At 33.3% G+C, this 17163-nt stretch overlaps 1 protein-coding gene and 1 pseudogene across 4 annotated transcripts; both read left to right on the top strand.

Annotated features, from left to right (window-relative positions):
• The first annotated feature begins 3610 nt into the window (after positions 1 to 3610).
• LOC120146287 lies at positions 3611 to 6516 on the top strand (annotated as a pseudogene).
• A 742-nt stretch (positions 6517 to 7258) lies between these two features.
• Positions 7259 to 9241, top strand: LOC120146271 (mitochondrial carnitine/acylcarnitine carrier-like protein). Of its 4 annotated transcripts, none has more exons than XM_039159881.1 (4): positions 7259 to 7546; positions 7652 to 7713; positions 8048 to 8439; positions 8630 to 9241. In XM_039159881.1, exons 3-4 carry the CDS (start codon positions 8048 to 8050, stop codon positions 9132 to 9134), a joined length of 897 nt encoding a protein of 298 aa, XP_039015812.1. In that variant the 5' UTR covers positions 7259 to 7546; positions 7652 to 7713; the 3' UTR covers positions 9135 to 9241. The 4 variants fall into 4 exon arrangements, with proteins under 4 accessions (XP_039015812.1, XP_039015814.1, XP_039015813.1 ...); XM_039159883.1 differs by having other exon boundaries at positions 7652 to 7720; XM_039159882.1 differs by having other exon boundaries at positions 7649 to 7713.
• The last annotated feature ends 7922 nt before the right edge of the window (positions 9242 to 17163 follow it).

Below are 17163 nucleotides of genomic sequence, written 5' to 3'. Positions count from 1 at the left end.
AAATGAAACGTTTTTTATTCATGTGATAGAAAAAATGATAATCTGATAAATAAACTGAAAAATATATAATTTTAGGTACTAATATGTTTAGAATGATATTTAGATAAAAAAAATTCTTAATATATAAAAATAAGTGTCTGAAAAAAAACGTTTTATTTTCTAAAATTTTTGTTAAAATTAGGCGCCTAATGTTTCAAATGTTACACTTTTAAGTGACCAGACGTTAACCGCCGTTAAATATCTCCGTTAAGTGACATGTGTCACAATTTGATAATATTGATAATTTTAAAAAAAACAAAAAAAAAAATTTTGGAAAAAAAAACCCTCCCCGTGTTTAGCAGCCCCTTTTCCATTCCATTTTCTCCCTTTCAAAAGTTATATGTCGGATCAATGGTGACCGTCACTGTCACTACCACTATCATCATCACCGATGTCGACCCTCGATCAAACTTCTGTTGGTCTTTCTTCATAATATGCTACCGTTTATTGTGAAGAAATGTTCAAATATTTGTTGGATTTTAAGCCATCGTGGACATTCTTCGTCTATTTTGACCGAGTCTGTGTGTAAAAAAATAAAATGAAACGTTTTTTATTCATGTGACATAGAAAAATGATATCTGATAAATAAACTAAAAAAATATATATAATTTTAGGTACAATATGTTTAGAATGGTATTTAGAAAAAAAAAGGCTTAATATATAAAAATAAGTGTCTCAAAAAAATGTTTTATTGTCTAAAATTTTTTTCGTTAAAATTAGTGTCTAATGTTTCAAATGTTACACTTTTAAGTGACCAGACGTTAGCCGCCGTTAAATATCTCTGTTAAGTGACATGTGTCGCATTTTGATAATTTTAAAAAAATAAAAAAAAATATTTTTTGAAAAAAAAAACCCTCCCATGGACATAATATATGTTATTTTCGTTTAATTTTAATTAAGATGTGATCACTGGGGTGTTAGTTGTCGTGAGTTGGATGAAGTGATGTGTTAGTAAAAAGGTTTAATTTTTATTTGTACCTTAAACTTTAAATAAATTACTAATCATAGGATTTTTTGTAAAATAATTGAAGGATAAAATATCAATTTTCTCATTTTCCGTAAGTTTTCTTCCCCAACGAAGAAATATATCGTTAAGTTTGATGGCCATTCAAGCCCTTTTCATAACTCGGTAAATTTCAATGGCACTGAACTCTTTTTAAAAATCAACTTAAACAATTATCAAAGTTCCACTTACAAGAAAAAAAGAAAAAAGGAACTCTTAATTTGAAACATTCAGTTGATGTAAAAATCATAGACCAAGAGTGCAACAACAATAAAAAGAAGAGTTTCAAAACATATTGTCTAGTTGTATAATGTCCTCGTGCAAACATGCAACATCACACGCGCTTATCCATCAGTTGTAGTTGAAGCTTTTCATCTTAGGTGTTAAAATGCTAAAGCTATCAATCAAACCGAAGGAGCTCGATATAGTTTGAAACCGCGGCTAGGAAGAACATTTGCCTCACCCCCTCTTCTTTTATTATGGAGAAATTAATTCCAGATGCACTCTGCAAAATGTAGGGGAAATGTTCAACACAAAGAGAGAGAAAGAGAGCAATCAACAACATAAAGGACCTGTAGAAAAAAAATTAACCTCCTTAGGTGGTAATGGTAAATGAAGAATAATTTAAAAATATGAAATGGGAGTTTTCTCAGCTTTTATAAGTAAGAGCCTTATAGATGAAAGGGGGAAGCTATGGAGAAGATATATTTGGGGGAATAAAACATATCGAAAAAAGGGGTAAATTGATATTTTATCCCCTGAATATTTGTGTTTACAAAAGACCTATGATTAGTAATTTATTTAAAGTTTAAAGGATTCAAATAAAAAATTAAATATTTTTATTAACATGTCACATCATCCAACTCACGGTAGCTAACGTCTCAATTGATACATCTTAATTAAAACAAACGAAAGTGACTATATATATATTTTTTTAATCTAGTAACTATAAGTTTATAAAACTCAAATTAAAGTGACTATTTGTAGTTTTACCCTATAATTATTTAAGCAAATGATTGACTATGTCCTACTAAATGTGTCCATTTTAAACTTTTAAAAAATCCAAAATTTTAAACTTTGACCCTAATTATTTTAAATATTTTAAACAATTAAATTTTTTAAAACATATATTTAAAAACTAAAATATATTTTTTATATTTTTATCACTAATAAATTTGAAATACTAATGAGTAAAAGTTAAGAAAGTTTAACTAAAAAAATTAACAGTAAACATATTTAATAAACAGAAGAAATATATAATATGCCCAAACAAAAGAGCAAAATGACATCCGATAAGCATTCTTTACATTGAATGGAAAGGTAAAGCTTTTGTATTTGCATTGTGTCGTGTTGGGTCCAAGGCTATTCTATATGTTAACGAAACCAATGAAAGAAAAAGTTAATGATATTAGGACCGACACAGAATTTTATAGAATAAAGTATATAAATAGTAGTTATAAGTTATTATTTTATTGAGTCTTTTAATTATTAAAAGTTATAAATGGTCTTATAATTATATAACACAATTTTATTGAGTCCCTTAACTATAAAAGTTACAAAATATTCTTGGCAATTTATATGTTCTAAACTCATTTTTTGTTTGTTAGAAAAGTGATGGTCTTTTGAGCTAAACATTAATCTGCTGATTGAGATATAATAAAATCATATTTTAATGATGTCTACTAGCACCATCGTTGCTTTTAACCACTGACTAAACAACATAATGTTTCAAGCACTGACTCAACAATATAATATAAACAGATAGTTGATCTATAAAATACAGCTCAAACAATTCTGAAATCAAATATTAGCATATTTAGTCAACAAGTTAACATCCATAGAAGACCATCATTTTGTAACTTTTAATAGACAAATGACTCAACAAAGTAATATCTTATAGTCGGGCGACCTTTTGTGTACTTTACCCAATTTTATATTAGGATGAATTTATAACATTTTAAAAGACGAAAATAAATTATTAATAAAAATTATAAAAAGTATCTATATGAGAATATGAAGTTTTAGGAAATTAGTTTTTTTTATTTCTTTTACAGCTCTCTCATCCCTAGTACTAATTTCCATTGTACCTTCCTCAAGGACGAATCATGTGATCTCAATAGTTAAAGGACTTGTTATCTGTTGAGGGCTCCAAGTTCGAGCACCAAAATTATTAAAAGTCTGAATGTTCAGTGTTAAATGATTGAGAATATTTGAACATATATTATCTTGTATTTTTTCTATATGTATAAAAAAAGTATACCTTCCTCAAGAAAGAGGAGATGACAGAATCGAATTCGATTTATGGTTCAAATCAAACTCCAACAGTCTACGATCTCAACCAAGTCCTTTTAGTAGAACACTTAAGCCCATGTATTTGAATTGGGTAGAAGAAGTAGCAGGCTCTTGGTGCCTTCAATTTGGGGCGTTATTGGACCACCGTACACCCTTCCCCCCCCCCCACCCAAAAAAAAAACAACAATAGGCCTTTGCAGTTGTGTAAAGCAAAGACCGCTAAAGTTTAGATATTTTAGCTTGTGAAACGCAAATTCTACCCTGTTTCATCGCAGAATGGCAAATTCCAACGTGAAGCAAGCACTGGGCGATCTGAACAAGGAATCCTTTGTCTCACTTCTAGCAAAGATCATAGGGGAATCCAAGTTCCTTCAAAACAACCCTCCAGAACTGATCCCAGAAGAAGACAGGGTGGTGAACCATGTACTAGATTGTCTCCGCCCTTACAGCACAGCTACTGGGGGAGGACCTTTGCTTATTAACCATGTTACTTATTTCCCTGGAAGAGGCAATCTCATTGTGGAGTATCCTGGAACCGAACCTGGGAAGATCTTGTCTTTTGTTGGTATGCATATGGATGTTGTCACCGCTAACCCCAATGATTTGGGTACTCTTTCATTCTTGTTTTTACTGTTTTTTGAAGTTCCATTTTTTCGTTAAAAGAAAGGTTGTTGCATTTCTGGGGTTTCATTGCTCAATTTCTTATTTTTCTGGGTTTGGTTTGCATTGGATATATAATTGTATTTGAGTTGGTGAAGATTTTTTCCTTCCCTTTTGTTGGGAGAGTTTTGATTTTTTTTAATACTACGGGTTTAGCCGTGTGGATTTGGTTAATTTCAGCCCTTCTTTTGTTTGAATTTTGGTTTCGGAACATAAAAATAAAGTTTTGTTTGCTTTTCCCTTTATTTTTTTGTTCATGGGGTCGATTTGAATTAGCTTTCAATGCTTGAGGATTGATTAGGAATAAAATCTGAATGTTAGAAATGAAATGCGTTGATGGTTTTACATTATATGATAATTGCATTTTCAGGATTTTGATCCTTTCTCGTTGAGCATTGACGGTGACAATCTTCGCGGCCGTGGAACTACTGATTGTTTGGGACATGTTGCCCTTGTAACTGAACTAATGAAGAGACTCGCTGAGACAAAACTGAAATTAAAAACAACTGTCGTTGCAGTTTTTATAGCCAACGAAGAGAACTCAGCAATTACTGGAGTCGGTGTTGATGCACTAGTGAAGGCTGGTCTGCTTGATAAGCTGAAGGGAGGCCCGCTGTGCGTACTTCCATATCTCAAAGAAGAAATACTGAGTATTTTTAGTATGAAGCATGTTTCAAATGTTAAAAGAATAAAGCCCATCATTGTTTGTCCTGTCTTCTTTACTAATTCATATGATATCACAGTTTCTGGATTGATACAGCTGATAAGCAACCTTGCATTGGTACTGGTGGCATGATACCCTGGAAACTTCACGTGACGGGGAAGCTTTTTCACAGTGGTTTAGCGCACAAGGTATACGATATTGCCTAATCAAAATATAATCATTCTTTATCAAACAAACTATAACCTGTTAAAATAGTTGGTGGTTATTTGGTTTTTCCATTCTCCATTAATTTTGAAGTTGTTAATTGTCTGCAGGCTATAAATGCATTGGAGCTGGGCATGGAAGCACTTAAAGAAATCCAACTGCGGTTTTATAAGGACTTTCCTCCTCATCCAAATGAACAAGTATATGGATTTGCTACACCATCAACCATGAAACCAACACAATGGAGTTGTAAGTTTTAAACCTAAGATTAGCATGTTATTCTTGAGAATAAAGGTTGTTCATCAACAAAGTTCTTTAGTGCAGATCCAGGTGGTGGAATCAATCAAATTCCCGGAGAGTGTACAGTATCAGGGGATGTCAGGTTGGTTACATTTTCAGAATGTTCGTAGATTCTCTTGACATAAAATGTGTTCTTACTTGGACCGTTGTTTCGGGCAGGTTAACTCCTTTCTACAAGTAAGCATCCCTCAAACTTGATTACATCTTTTACACCTTTCAAGTTATTTGCCGGTGGAAGATCTTTTATTCTTTCCCAAATAGAATTGCCAATCGGTATTTCGTCTTTGAGAATTTTCATTACTCTGTCTCAGTGTAAAAGATTTAATGATGAAGCTTCAAGAATATGTAGATTACATAAATGAAAATATAGGAAAACTAGACACACGGGGTCCGGTTTCAAAATATATCCTTCATGATGAAAACATTAGAGGAAGGTATGCCCTTTTTCCGCTTTTTTAGTAAAACAAATTTGTTCTAGACGAAGTTAAGGTTTTCATTTACACTATATCTGTTTACAGCCTTACCTTGACTTTTGATGAGGCAATGGCTGGAGTTGCTTGTGACCTTGATTCTCGTGGATTCCATGTATTGTGCAAAGCTACTGAAGAGGCAGTTGGGCATGTGAAGCCTTACTCAATTACTGGAAGTTTGCCACTCATTCGAGAGTTGAAAGTGAGATATATACATGGACATATACATCTTTTACCAGCATATATATACATATATAGTATGTAGTTCCTGGTTTCTTAGAAACAGTCATTAGCTAATTGTTTTTGCTCATTTTGTCAGGATGAAGGTTTTGACGTACAAACCGCTGGCTATGGTATGAGAACATTATCACATTATGCATTTTGCGCTTAAGTTAGTAAAATCTATAGCATATAGTGAGAGCCTTTACTGTATCTTAATGCTTTAAAATACGCATGGACGATACTCATCAGAGTAAGATACTGTACCAGATCAGTAGCCTGAAGTTACCGCAGCCTCAATTTGCATGACAAGTGAATCAGTTTGCAGGCAAATGAAGTTACATGAAGGGTTAATAATGCTTATCGACGATATGATGCCATGGATATCTATTGAAGTTAGGGCTACCTATAGAGAATTACTGCAAACTTTTGGGCTATCTATTGTTCTATTTGCTTTAAGAATTAACAAAAGATCATGAAATGTCTATGAATGCTACATTTTTTTTTCTCAAACCTGATATGTGCAGGTTTAATGGCCACGTACCATGCGAAGAACGAGTACTGCCTTCTTTCGGACATGTGCCAAGGTTATCTCGTTTTTGCAAGCATCATCGCTCAATTAGAGGATTGAAGACAACAAATTTGATTGTTCTCCCCTCAGTAATATCACATTTGAACTGTTTCATGAACATTACCGTATGTTAGTTTGTTTGTTTAATGTGGTCTTTTAGTAAGGAGACAACTTAGGTTTATGTCATAACGTTGTCTTTGTAGGAAAATCAAAAGCACCATTGTTTACAAATATTAATTATATTATTATATTGTTGCCATACTTAATACTTAATACGCTAAAACGTTTTCATCAACATAATAGATAATGTTTATCTATATATTTATAGCTACCCTCGGATTGTTTTATTGCTTTATAGAATTAGGACTGAAATATTGGACCTAAGATATATATTTGACCACAGATTATTGGACACCTAACAACTCTTTAAAACCCATCAAACGGCTTTGATGAAGACCTTGATGAAAAAAAGGATTTTTTTTTCTAGGTATTGAGTTTGAGCAGTTGTCATTATTAAGTGTGTTATGTTATTTTGTTAAGAATAATTTAAATAAATATTATCGTGTAATTATCTTAGATTATTTTAAAAAATACTCTTCACATATCATAATACAATTAATTATGATTTGATCTAATAATTCCATAAAGTCTGCTTCAAAGCATGGAATTCAACTCAAGCTTCTAAATTTGCACAAACTGACAAATGCCAATCCGTAGGCTTACTTACAAGGCAGTGCCATGTGTGACCATCATTTCCCTATGTTTGGGGAGAAAATGAAAGCCTCTCTTATGTTATCAGCTATAGCCTATATATGTGTGTTCTGCTTCTACGGCTGTACAATCACCATTTACCAACCACACCCATTGATGGAGCCAAAGAGGATCACTGAACTTTTTGGCCTCTGCTTGTAAATGAAAAAGCATACAAGCAAACCATCAAAGCCACAAATCTCTTCATTTCTGTCTCTTTGTGTGAAATCCACTCTTCACCAGAGTTGTTGGTACCCAACCACTCCCTTGTGGCTCGTAATCCTACCCTGAGATTCCATTTTTAAGCCTCTTCACCCCTCAAAAGAGAGGAACTTTGAGGGTGCTTTTTGCTGGGAATGCTCCGTCACTTTCTGGTATTGAGTCAGCTCTGCGTCTCCTTTTTGGTTCGTTTCTGAGCTTTGCAGAATTTGTGTTGGATCTGAGTAATGGGTTTTCTTTCTTTTTTCCTTTTTAAGCAGATTTGAGAACTTGGGTTGGGACTTAAATCTGCATCAAATTCGATTCAGTTTCATTTTCTAACGTTCAAGGTAAGATTCCTTCGAATACGTGTAGTATAAGACAACTTCTGGTTTGAAACTCTGTTATGTCTGAATTTCATCTGTTTGCCATAATCTTTTTATCTTTTCAAGTTCCCATTTTCAGGGAAGTACCCCTTGTTTTTTAACTTAAAATGAACTTGCTGATTATACGTCTTGCTTGTGATGTTGTAACTAAAGCAATTCATCTTTAAACCAAATCAACAACAAGAACTAGCTGCAATGAAGATTGTTTCCCTTGATGTCTTGTAATTGAGTTTTAATTGTATTATAAATGATGCATCTTGATTATATTATTGCTTCATACATGCTGCACAGATGGGAGATGTAGCTAAGGACCTAGCATCTGGAACTGTGGGAGGAGCAGCACAGTTGATTGTTGGGCACCCTTTTGATACCATCAAGGTGAAGCTTCAAAGCCAGCCTGCTCCGCTCCCCGGTCAACCGCCTAAGTTTGCTGGTGCTATGGATGCTGTGAAGCAGACTATAGCTGCTGAAGGTCCCAAGGGCTTGTATAAGGGAATGGGGGCTCCACTAGCCACTGTGGCAGCCTTCAATGCTGTCCTCTTTACTGTGAGAGGGCAAATGGAAGCATTGCTGAGATCCGAGCCTGGCGCCCACCTCACGGTTAACCAGCAGGTCATTGCTGGGGCTGGGGCTGGAGTTGCTGTCTCTTTCTTAGCTTGCCCCACTGAATTGATCAAATGCAGGTCAGCTTAATGGCTTTTCATATTCCCTTTTGGGGTTAATTGCTTTTTGGTGCAAATTTTGAGTTGATCTCAAATTCCAAAACGTTATAATCAAATCCCCAAAGTGTCAATATTGTGTCAATTAGGTCCTTTTGTCAACTTAGCTACTAGCCTGGTTGTTAAATGTGAACCCAAATCTAATGTCAAGCAGATTGCAAGCCCAGAGTGCGTTGGTGGCCGACGCTGGCTCAGCTACTATGGCAGTGAAGTATGGAGGGCCGATGGATGTAGCCAGGCAAGTGCTGAGGTCCGAAGGTGGTGCAAGGGGTCTCTTCAAGGGTTTGGTTCCCACCTTGGCTCGTGAGGTTCCCGGAAATGCTGCAATGTTCGGTGTCTATGAAGCATTGAAGCAGTACATGGCAGGAGAAACCGACACATCGAAATTGGGAAGAGGATCGTTGATTGTAGCTGGAGGCTTGGCGGGAGCTTCGTTCTGGGGCTCTGTCTACCCAACTGATGTTGTCAAGAGTGTGATCCAAGTAGATGATTACAAAAATCCGAAATACAAAGGCTCCATACATGCATTTAGGTCGATCTTAGCATCAGAGGGAGTGAAAGGGCTTTACAAAGGGTTCGGCCCCGCCATGGCACGAAGCATCCCTGCAAATGCAGCATGCTTCTTGGCATATGAAGTGACAAGGTCTAGTTTAGGCTAATCAAATGCTGTTGTGGTTAAAAGTTTTAACATTGTTATCATATTTGCTTCTGTCACAGCCATTTTCTGTTGATGAATGATGATGTTTAAATTGGTAATTTTTGGGCCTTTGGATTGGAGTTACAAAAAATAAACCAATATCACAGTGGGGGTCAAACCCACGGCCTTCTGATCCGAAGTTAGACGCGCTAATCCACTGCGCTATTCGGATCCTGATCGCTTATGATTTTGAATTAGTATCTACCGAATTTAAAATATTTGGACCGTTGGTTGGAGTAAACAAAATAGGGTAAACTTATATATTTGACAACCCATTTGTTTTCACATTTTTGTTTGAGCCCCTAAATAATATTCTTTAAAATCATATTTAAGATTACCTTAAAAAATTATATGTATCATCACATTATTTTAATAAAATAATTTTTTTTTATATGTTGTGTAAAACCCTAAACTGATACGACACACAGTCAACAGATTAGAATGCCGCATAGGATCACTGGAGTAGCTAACCCAAAATTTTTCTTCCTAATTACTCATTTAAGAAATGATTTTCAAACCATTTAAATCAAATAATTGGATCATAAATATATACCATAAGTTTATATCGGGGAGCTCCCAAAATACGTATATCAAAATAATAAAAACCGATGGCTCAAAATAAAGTTACAACTTAACTATATAAAAGGATCTACAAATAATACATGCCCTCTAAAGAATAACTCGATACGTACTCTGCTCCACACTTGATATGGAAAGTTGCTGTTCAAAAGGCTCCTCAGACGGTCTACCTAAATACCTCCGCGCGGAAGCAAATTATGAATGATGAGCTCATTAGCCCAGTGCCACACTAACATCTAAACCATATTAAAAACGTTCATCGAATTCTCAAGCTATCAATGACAATGCAACAGTGAGTATACTCGTATACTTCACTCTCTACTCTATGGTAGACATCATGGTGCGATTGAGGGTTTTGTATCTTGAAGCTCACGCGCTCCTCTAGTCTACTGAGGATGAGGTCTGGAATCTCTACGTCGGACACAACACCCTCGACTAACCCACCTCTCACGAGTGTCGGGCCTCGCCTTAGTTAGTTTAAAGTGCCTCACGCATTACCTAAGGATATCCGGACAGTACTAAATCTCGACACCAATATCTTTACTAAAGTAACTCAAGTGTCTCGATTATTTCTCGAGAATCAACCAAGGCTAGTTTTATGTCACCCTAATTGATCTCATTTCTAATTTATTCGAGCATTTATCTTGTTCTCACTTGTAATCTTATTTGAGAGTAATTGTAGAGTTATTGGGAAACCTCATTTCTTCTTAAAGTCTCTTAAATTTTATGCCCCAAAATGTACACTAGTACCGATACTAAGCCTCTCAATATTGGTATTGTCCCTTGAGTATAGATACTCCTCTCAGGGTATGGATACTCTAGTGCCAATTCCTATTGAAAAATGAGTAGTATTAATACTTCTCTGGGGAGTATCGATATTCTACCCTTGGTATCGACATTCCCTCAAGTACCAATACCAAAATTGAGCACTGGAAAAATGATCTCGATACAGCCCTTGGGTCTCAATACTGAACCCTCAGTATCGATAATCCTATAATGATTATAGATACTCTTTCATAAAATCCCTTTGATTTTATGTCTCTCATAAGAACAATATTGGCATTGTTCTTCCAGTATCGATACTCACGCTAGAAAATGCTCTGTTTTGGAACGAATTTGACACTCAAATTTTCCCAAACTATTCTATTAAGGTTCTCAATCATTATTAATGTTTTATGTGATAATAAGAGGTCATAACAGAGGCTTTAGAACATGCTAAAAACATCAAACGTGAAATCTACCATGAATTGCTCAACCATGATTCATAACTTAACTCTTAAGTTAGAACGCATTCAAATGACTCACTAATGGTATGAAAGAGTTGTGTGAATGTGTTACCTTGGTGTTCTAGCATATGGAAACTCTCCCAAATCAACCAAGGGTCAAATTCTCTTTACCACCCCTTGCCTTGTAGATTTCTCCCACCTCTTTCACTAATCAAAGACAAAGTAAATAAGTTACTAACTCATTTAGAAGCTTGGATTGAAGTTAAGGACATTTCTTACAACTTGACTAAAAACTAACAAGAATCACTTAATTCTCTTAAACCTCCCTTAAACCCATTTTTGAAACTATGCCTAAATTTTGAGAATGTGAGGCTTAAATTGAAGCTCTTTGAATGAATATTAACATTCTTACCTTTTCTAAACTCAACTAAGCTTGAATTTCTTAAAGCTTTCACCTATATACAAACTTTGAAGAGAGAAAAGATGAAGAGAATAGGGGGAGTTGTTCATGTGAAATCAAGAAGTTTTTAAGGATTTTTAGCTTTTGAAATAAAAAATGGGTTAATTACTTCTACTCCTCCCTCTTCTACCTGCTATTTAAAATGATCTCACTCATTTAACAATTGAGCCTATCTCAAGCCCAAACTTAATTCAACTTGGTCCAATCTATTTTAAAAGGTTTATTGGGCTCGATTTATAGGTCTCGGGTCAACCCGAACAACTAACCCAGGATTCGGGCGTTACATTTTGATTGAGAAAATTTAACCTTAACGCTCTTTAAAAAATAAGCTAAGAATGCCATTTATATTTTATTTATATTATATTACCATCACAAGATAATTTGTAAATATAGAAGTTGAACCTAAAAACCCTTGCATAAATGCCTAAATGGGAGTAAAATCACCTACGTCTCAAATTCAAATATACTTGCAACGTTTTTTTCCCCAATTTATTGGCCAAGAAAATGGAAATAAACAATACAAAGTATAAAATAATCATGCAAGTAAAGAAAAACAAACTTTATGTTGGGATATTCGGTGAAGCTCAATTGATCAACCAAATGATTTTCCAAGATGGGTTGAACTGGATTTGAGAGAAATCTAGAGATTAAGAAGTTTTAAAGGATGAGAAAATTTAAGCAAAAGGATTTATAGTGGTTCGACTTCTCAACCAAGTCTACATCCACTACCTTAGCTCCTCACTAAGGACTTTTTAACAAATTTACTAATTTGTTCTTTCTTTTTACAGGATAAAGAGATAACCTTTACAAATCCCCTAGCTTTTAAAAGGCTTAGCTAGAACCACTCCCCTTTACAAACGGAATTAGATGTGTAAACAAGAAAACCTCACAATGTAGGTGTTTACAAAAATTAAGCTCACTAAAACAATAATATTTACAAGAGAAAGGAAAATAAGAATGAAAAACTATTCTCTTGTATTTGATTTCTTGGATAGGTGTTCTAACCTTTCTTCAAGTGTCCTTAACTTTTTTTTATATGTTGGAATGTGTTTGTGGCCGTTTATAGCCGTTACGGATAATTTGGAGCCGTTGGGGGTAATTTTCCTGCAAAATAAAATTGCCCAAGACAGGGAGTATCGATACTCCTTTAATGAGTATCAGCACTACCTTTATAATTTTTAAATAAACTAGTCGTTACTAGACATTGGGATGCTCATGGTATCGATACTACTGTACAAAGTAATATCGGTACTCCTTCGAGTATTGATACCTATTTTGCATTTTGGAATTTGAGCAATTCGGAAAACAACTGTTAGTATTGATACTACCTTTAGACTATCGATACTTCTCTTACCTTTGGTTTCGGTACCACGTGGACAGTATCAATATTGTTCATGCAGTATCGATATTGTAAGAATAGTATCGATACTATGTACTCAGAAAATTAGTTTTGTGCTCAAATTCTATTTTAATGGACTTTCAATTATTTTTTAAAACTTTGAACAAATTCAATTCAAGTCCAAAAACATTTTGCCTTAATTTGTCATATCAAAACATTATAAAACATGGTTCAACAATCTCCCCCTTTTTGATATAACAAAATATTGAAAAATTGTTTTTGGCAAAACTCCCCTTAATAAAATATTTAATGCAAAAAGAGAAATATTTGGTAAATATTAAAGCTCTCCCTTTTTCATTCTTGAAATTGAATTTTTCAAGCCTATACTTCTCCCCTTTTTTGTAATATCAGAAATAATTCAAATTTAAAGTTCAAAAATAACAATGGAGAGTATGTGGTAAATTTTAACATAAACTCATTTGAAAAATCAAAGCTCCCCTCGATAAAAGAATTCCAAACAATAGTTTGACTTTAAAGAGCATGACACTTAAAAAAATGAATTTCGTCAAAGATGAACAAACATGTTAGTAGCACAAGAAATTCAATATATCCAAGTCTAAAATACTTTATGCAATACCAAATGTTGTATTTAAGTGTGTATGCATAAAACTATCCAAAAATGTTATGCATTTGAAAAAAATGATATCAATTGTTAGAGAGATATCATTTGAAATAAATCACATGCATAAACGCTTAAATTAAGGTCAAAATATTTAAAGTTTGTTAAAACAAAGCATTTAAAATCAATTTTGACCAAAAATCATTATGATGAACTAAAAATTATGAAAAATCATTAAAACTTTAGAAAATGTTCATCACAACACTTTTTAACATACATGAGATGAAATTATTTAAAATCAAAACTCATTGCATGCATAAAATAAATAGACAACCAATTAATCAAAACAAAAACATTAAGCTTAGAGGTTACTCATTTTTTTCAAGTGTGTCTAGAGCATTTAAATATTTTCACTTTCATCACCATTGCTCCCACACACCTACAAGAGACATTCATTTGGATTTTGGTATCCAAATTGCTTTGGATCCTTGAACATTAGTTTCAATGCCCCTTGTTCCTTTTGGAACTCATGTTTAATTTTAAAATGTTTTCCTTTCTTTAAAGGACACATATGTTCCAAATGACTATGAAAATGGCAATGTGAGCATTTTTCCATTTTTAAACATAATGAGTTGTTTCTAAAATTAATTTTTTTTCTTTTGTTAAGCTTTCAAGCTTAACTTTCAAATCAAAAATTTCTTTTTCTAAATCATTGATTTTGATTTTTGAAAGCTCTAAATCATTTTTCAAAGTTTCATTTTGTTTTCCAAAATCAACTTTTGTTTTCAAAATCAAATCATTATCAACTTTAAATTTTGAAATTAATTTCTTACATTTGGAATTCATGGTCTCAAATTCCAAATACAACTCATTATATGCAACTTGTAACTCATTAAAAGAAAAAGAATTTGATTCACTAGAGCTAGAAGTTACTATTGAATCTTCTTCGATGGCCATGAGGCATAGGTTGGGTACTTCATCTTCATTATTGGATTCATCTTCATCACTCCAAGCCGCCACAAAGGTCTTCTTCTTACTTGATCCTTATTCTTTAGGAGTGAACAATCATACTTGATATGCTCCGTTCTTTGACAATTGAAGTACACCGAGGGACCCTACTTTTTGCTTGATTCATGCTTCATTCCTTAGAAGTCATGAATCTCTTGAATCTTTGGAATAGCTTGGAAATCTCTTATTCTTCATCATCATCTTCATCCACCTCTTCACTTGAGTCTTGATTGCTCTTATTGGTGGATTTGAAGGAAATGTCTACCTTCTTCTTTTTCTTGTTTTTATTTTCTTCATCTTCTTCTTCTTCCTTCACCATCAACTCATGAGTGAGAAGAGAACCAATAAGCTCATCAAGAGTGAGAGACTTTAGGTTCTTAGCTTCGATAATCGTTGTCTTCTTCGATTGCCAAGACTTTGGAAGAGAGTAAATCATATTCCTCACAAACTTCTCATTAGGGATTACTTCTCTATATCCCTTGAGACCGTTGACAATCACGAAAAATCTATCCATCATAGCTTTTATGTCTTTATATGGTTTCATATTGAAATTCTTATAGCTATGGTTGAGAAGACTGATTTTGGCTTCTCTTACTTCATTGGTTCATTCATGAGTGACTTGGAGCTTGTCCCAAATCTCCTTGGCATTAGAACAAGAGGAGACTCTTCCATATTCATCCAGGTCTACTGCACAAAATAGAATGTGCATAATGTAACACCATAACCCATATATGTCATACGAGCCACAGATGTCACATCAACTCAACTAGCATTTGCGAAACTTAAATGCTTAAAAAAATTTGTTTCACTTAATAATTTCCTTTTTTTACTTTAAAAACTTTTTCCTTAATCACATAAAATTATAAAATATTGTTTGATCATTGAAAACTAATTTAATTTCAGTCAGTAATTAGGCAGTTCAATGTTGTTTCACATCCGAATACCACTGCCTAATAATGCTTGATTTTAAATCATTTAAAATATAACATTTATAATATTCACTCATAAATATTATTAATACTAAAATTAGATGAAATTAGAGAAAATAACCCTAATTACTATTACAAACCATTTTTTAAAATAAATTTGTAAAGCAACCCAACAAATATAATGTACATGCCACTAATAGGTCAAAGTTAGGATGTCTTACTGATACCGTCGGTAGGTTTGATTTTGTGTAAGATGCTGGCAAGCTCCTCACTTCACAACCTCTACTTTATTCGAACCTACGCATGAAAATCATCACGCACTAAGTAAAACTTAGTGAGGAAGAAATATAACTAAAGTGATATAAAAATCATAAATTTCATAAAATATAAGAAACAAATTGTAATTTAAATAAAAACATTAAACTTCAAACCAGGCTAGTCAAGCGTTTTTTCCTTCTGAAAAACCTGAAAAAATCATCATCTCATGATTTTGTCAAAAGTCATGTAAGTCAACATCGAATATCATAAATAACTTTTGCTCTTTTTTATTCGAACATATTTAAAAACTTTCTTTTTGATTCTATATTTCTTTCTTTCATATACTATCATAACTTTCACATTTACTATTATAGCCCAATGTATATGTAAGAGAATATAAGGCATGTGAGTTTAAGGTGCGCATTGGGCACAACACGATGTCGAATCATAACTGAAACTGAGATATGATACACTTTAGTGCAACCATAACCTGAATAAGCACCAACGGTGCTGAACATTGATACACAAATGTACCAAAACTGAACTGATAACTGAACATTTATACACGAATGTACCAAAACTGAACTGATAAGTTCTCTCTTAATGGCATGCCAAATGTACCTACGACTCTCAGTGCAACATACAATGTGCTTATATTTATTATCATAGAATCATTTATTAATATGTATCTGATAACTATAAAATCATCTGATAATTGTAAACATTTAGAACTCATCATCGTAAATATCATACTTGGACAGTTCATACCCAAAATCATTCATAAAACTTCATGAAATTTTTATAGAAATATTACATACTAAAAATTTATAAATCATACTGGAAAATAAAATAAGGTTGACTTATCGCAAGTCGTCATCGACTATAATAATTGTCATAACCATTTTTTTGAAAAACAATTAATAATTATTTTAAAAACAATCATGACTTTAATTTGGAAAATTGTTGATTTTGTATTGATTAGGATTTAAATTGAAAAGGAGTCGCCATCGACCTTTGGGTTAGGTAGGTCGAATACCTAAAAACGTCTTTTAAAATTTTTTTAAGGAAAAATCATTTTTAGTCCCAAAAAAAAACTGGTCTGCGATTACAAAGATTCGATGTAACGGGTCCAGGAGTCGGTTACGTGCGGGGAACGATAAGCACCCCCACAACGCCCAAAAATTGGTACTTGCTATCTTACATGTTGTCTTAATGATGGAAAGTATGAATCGAATATAAAGTTAAATTATGATCCACTTATTAAAAAATTGATTAACTTACTTCAAGTTAATTATTTAAAAGAAAATCCTTTTACTCGATAAGAAATCTTGAAATTCGCAATCCTCCGTTGGGAAAGCTATCTCAATCGTTTCTTATTTGTAAAAGAATATTATATCTTTGAATAACGCATATCTAAATAAAGATGAATATTGACATTTGCATAAAAACGCATTGAATCATTCACATAAAAATAATTAATTAATAAAATAAAATAGATTTATTTCAAGTCTCATTTAGTTCGAACATCGTATCGAATTGTACCACTTCGATCAAGTGATAATTTCCACGCCCA

This window comes from Hibiscus syriacus, unplaced genomic scaffold, assembly GCF_006381635.1.
Source record: "Hibiscus syriacus cultivar Baekdansim isolate YM2019G1 unplaced genomic scaffold, ASM638163v2 tig00110904_pilon, whole genome shotgun sequence".
NCBI lineage: Eukaryota > Viridiplantae > Streptophyta > Magnoliopsida > Malvales > Malvaceae > Hibiscus > Hibiscus syriacus.
The sequence above is the reverse complement of the archived record's forward strand: the minus strand, read 5'-3'. Positions and strand labels throughout refer to the sequence as shown.

Bases quoted from the DNA above. Each gene is read 5' to 3' on its own strand.
- LOC120146271 (XM_039159881.1), top strand. From the start codon at position 8,048: ATGGGAGATGTAGCTAAGGACCTAGCATCTGGAACTGTGGGAGGAGCA. The intron at 8,440-8,629 runs GTCAGCTTAATG...AATGTCAAGCAG, and splicing joins ACTGAATTGATCAAATGCAG to ATTGCAAGCCCAGAGTGCGT.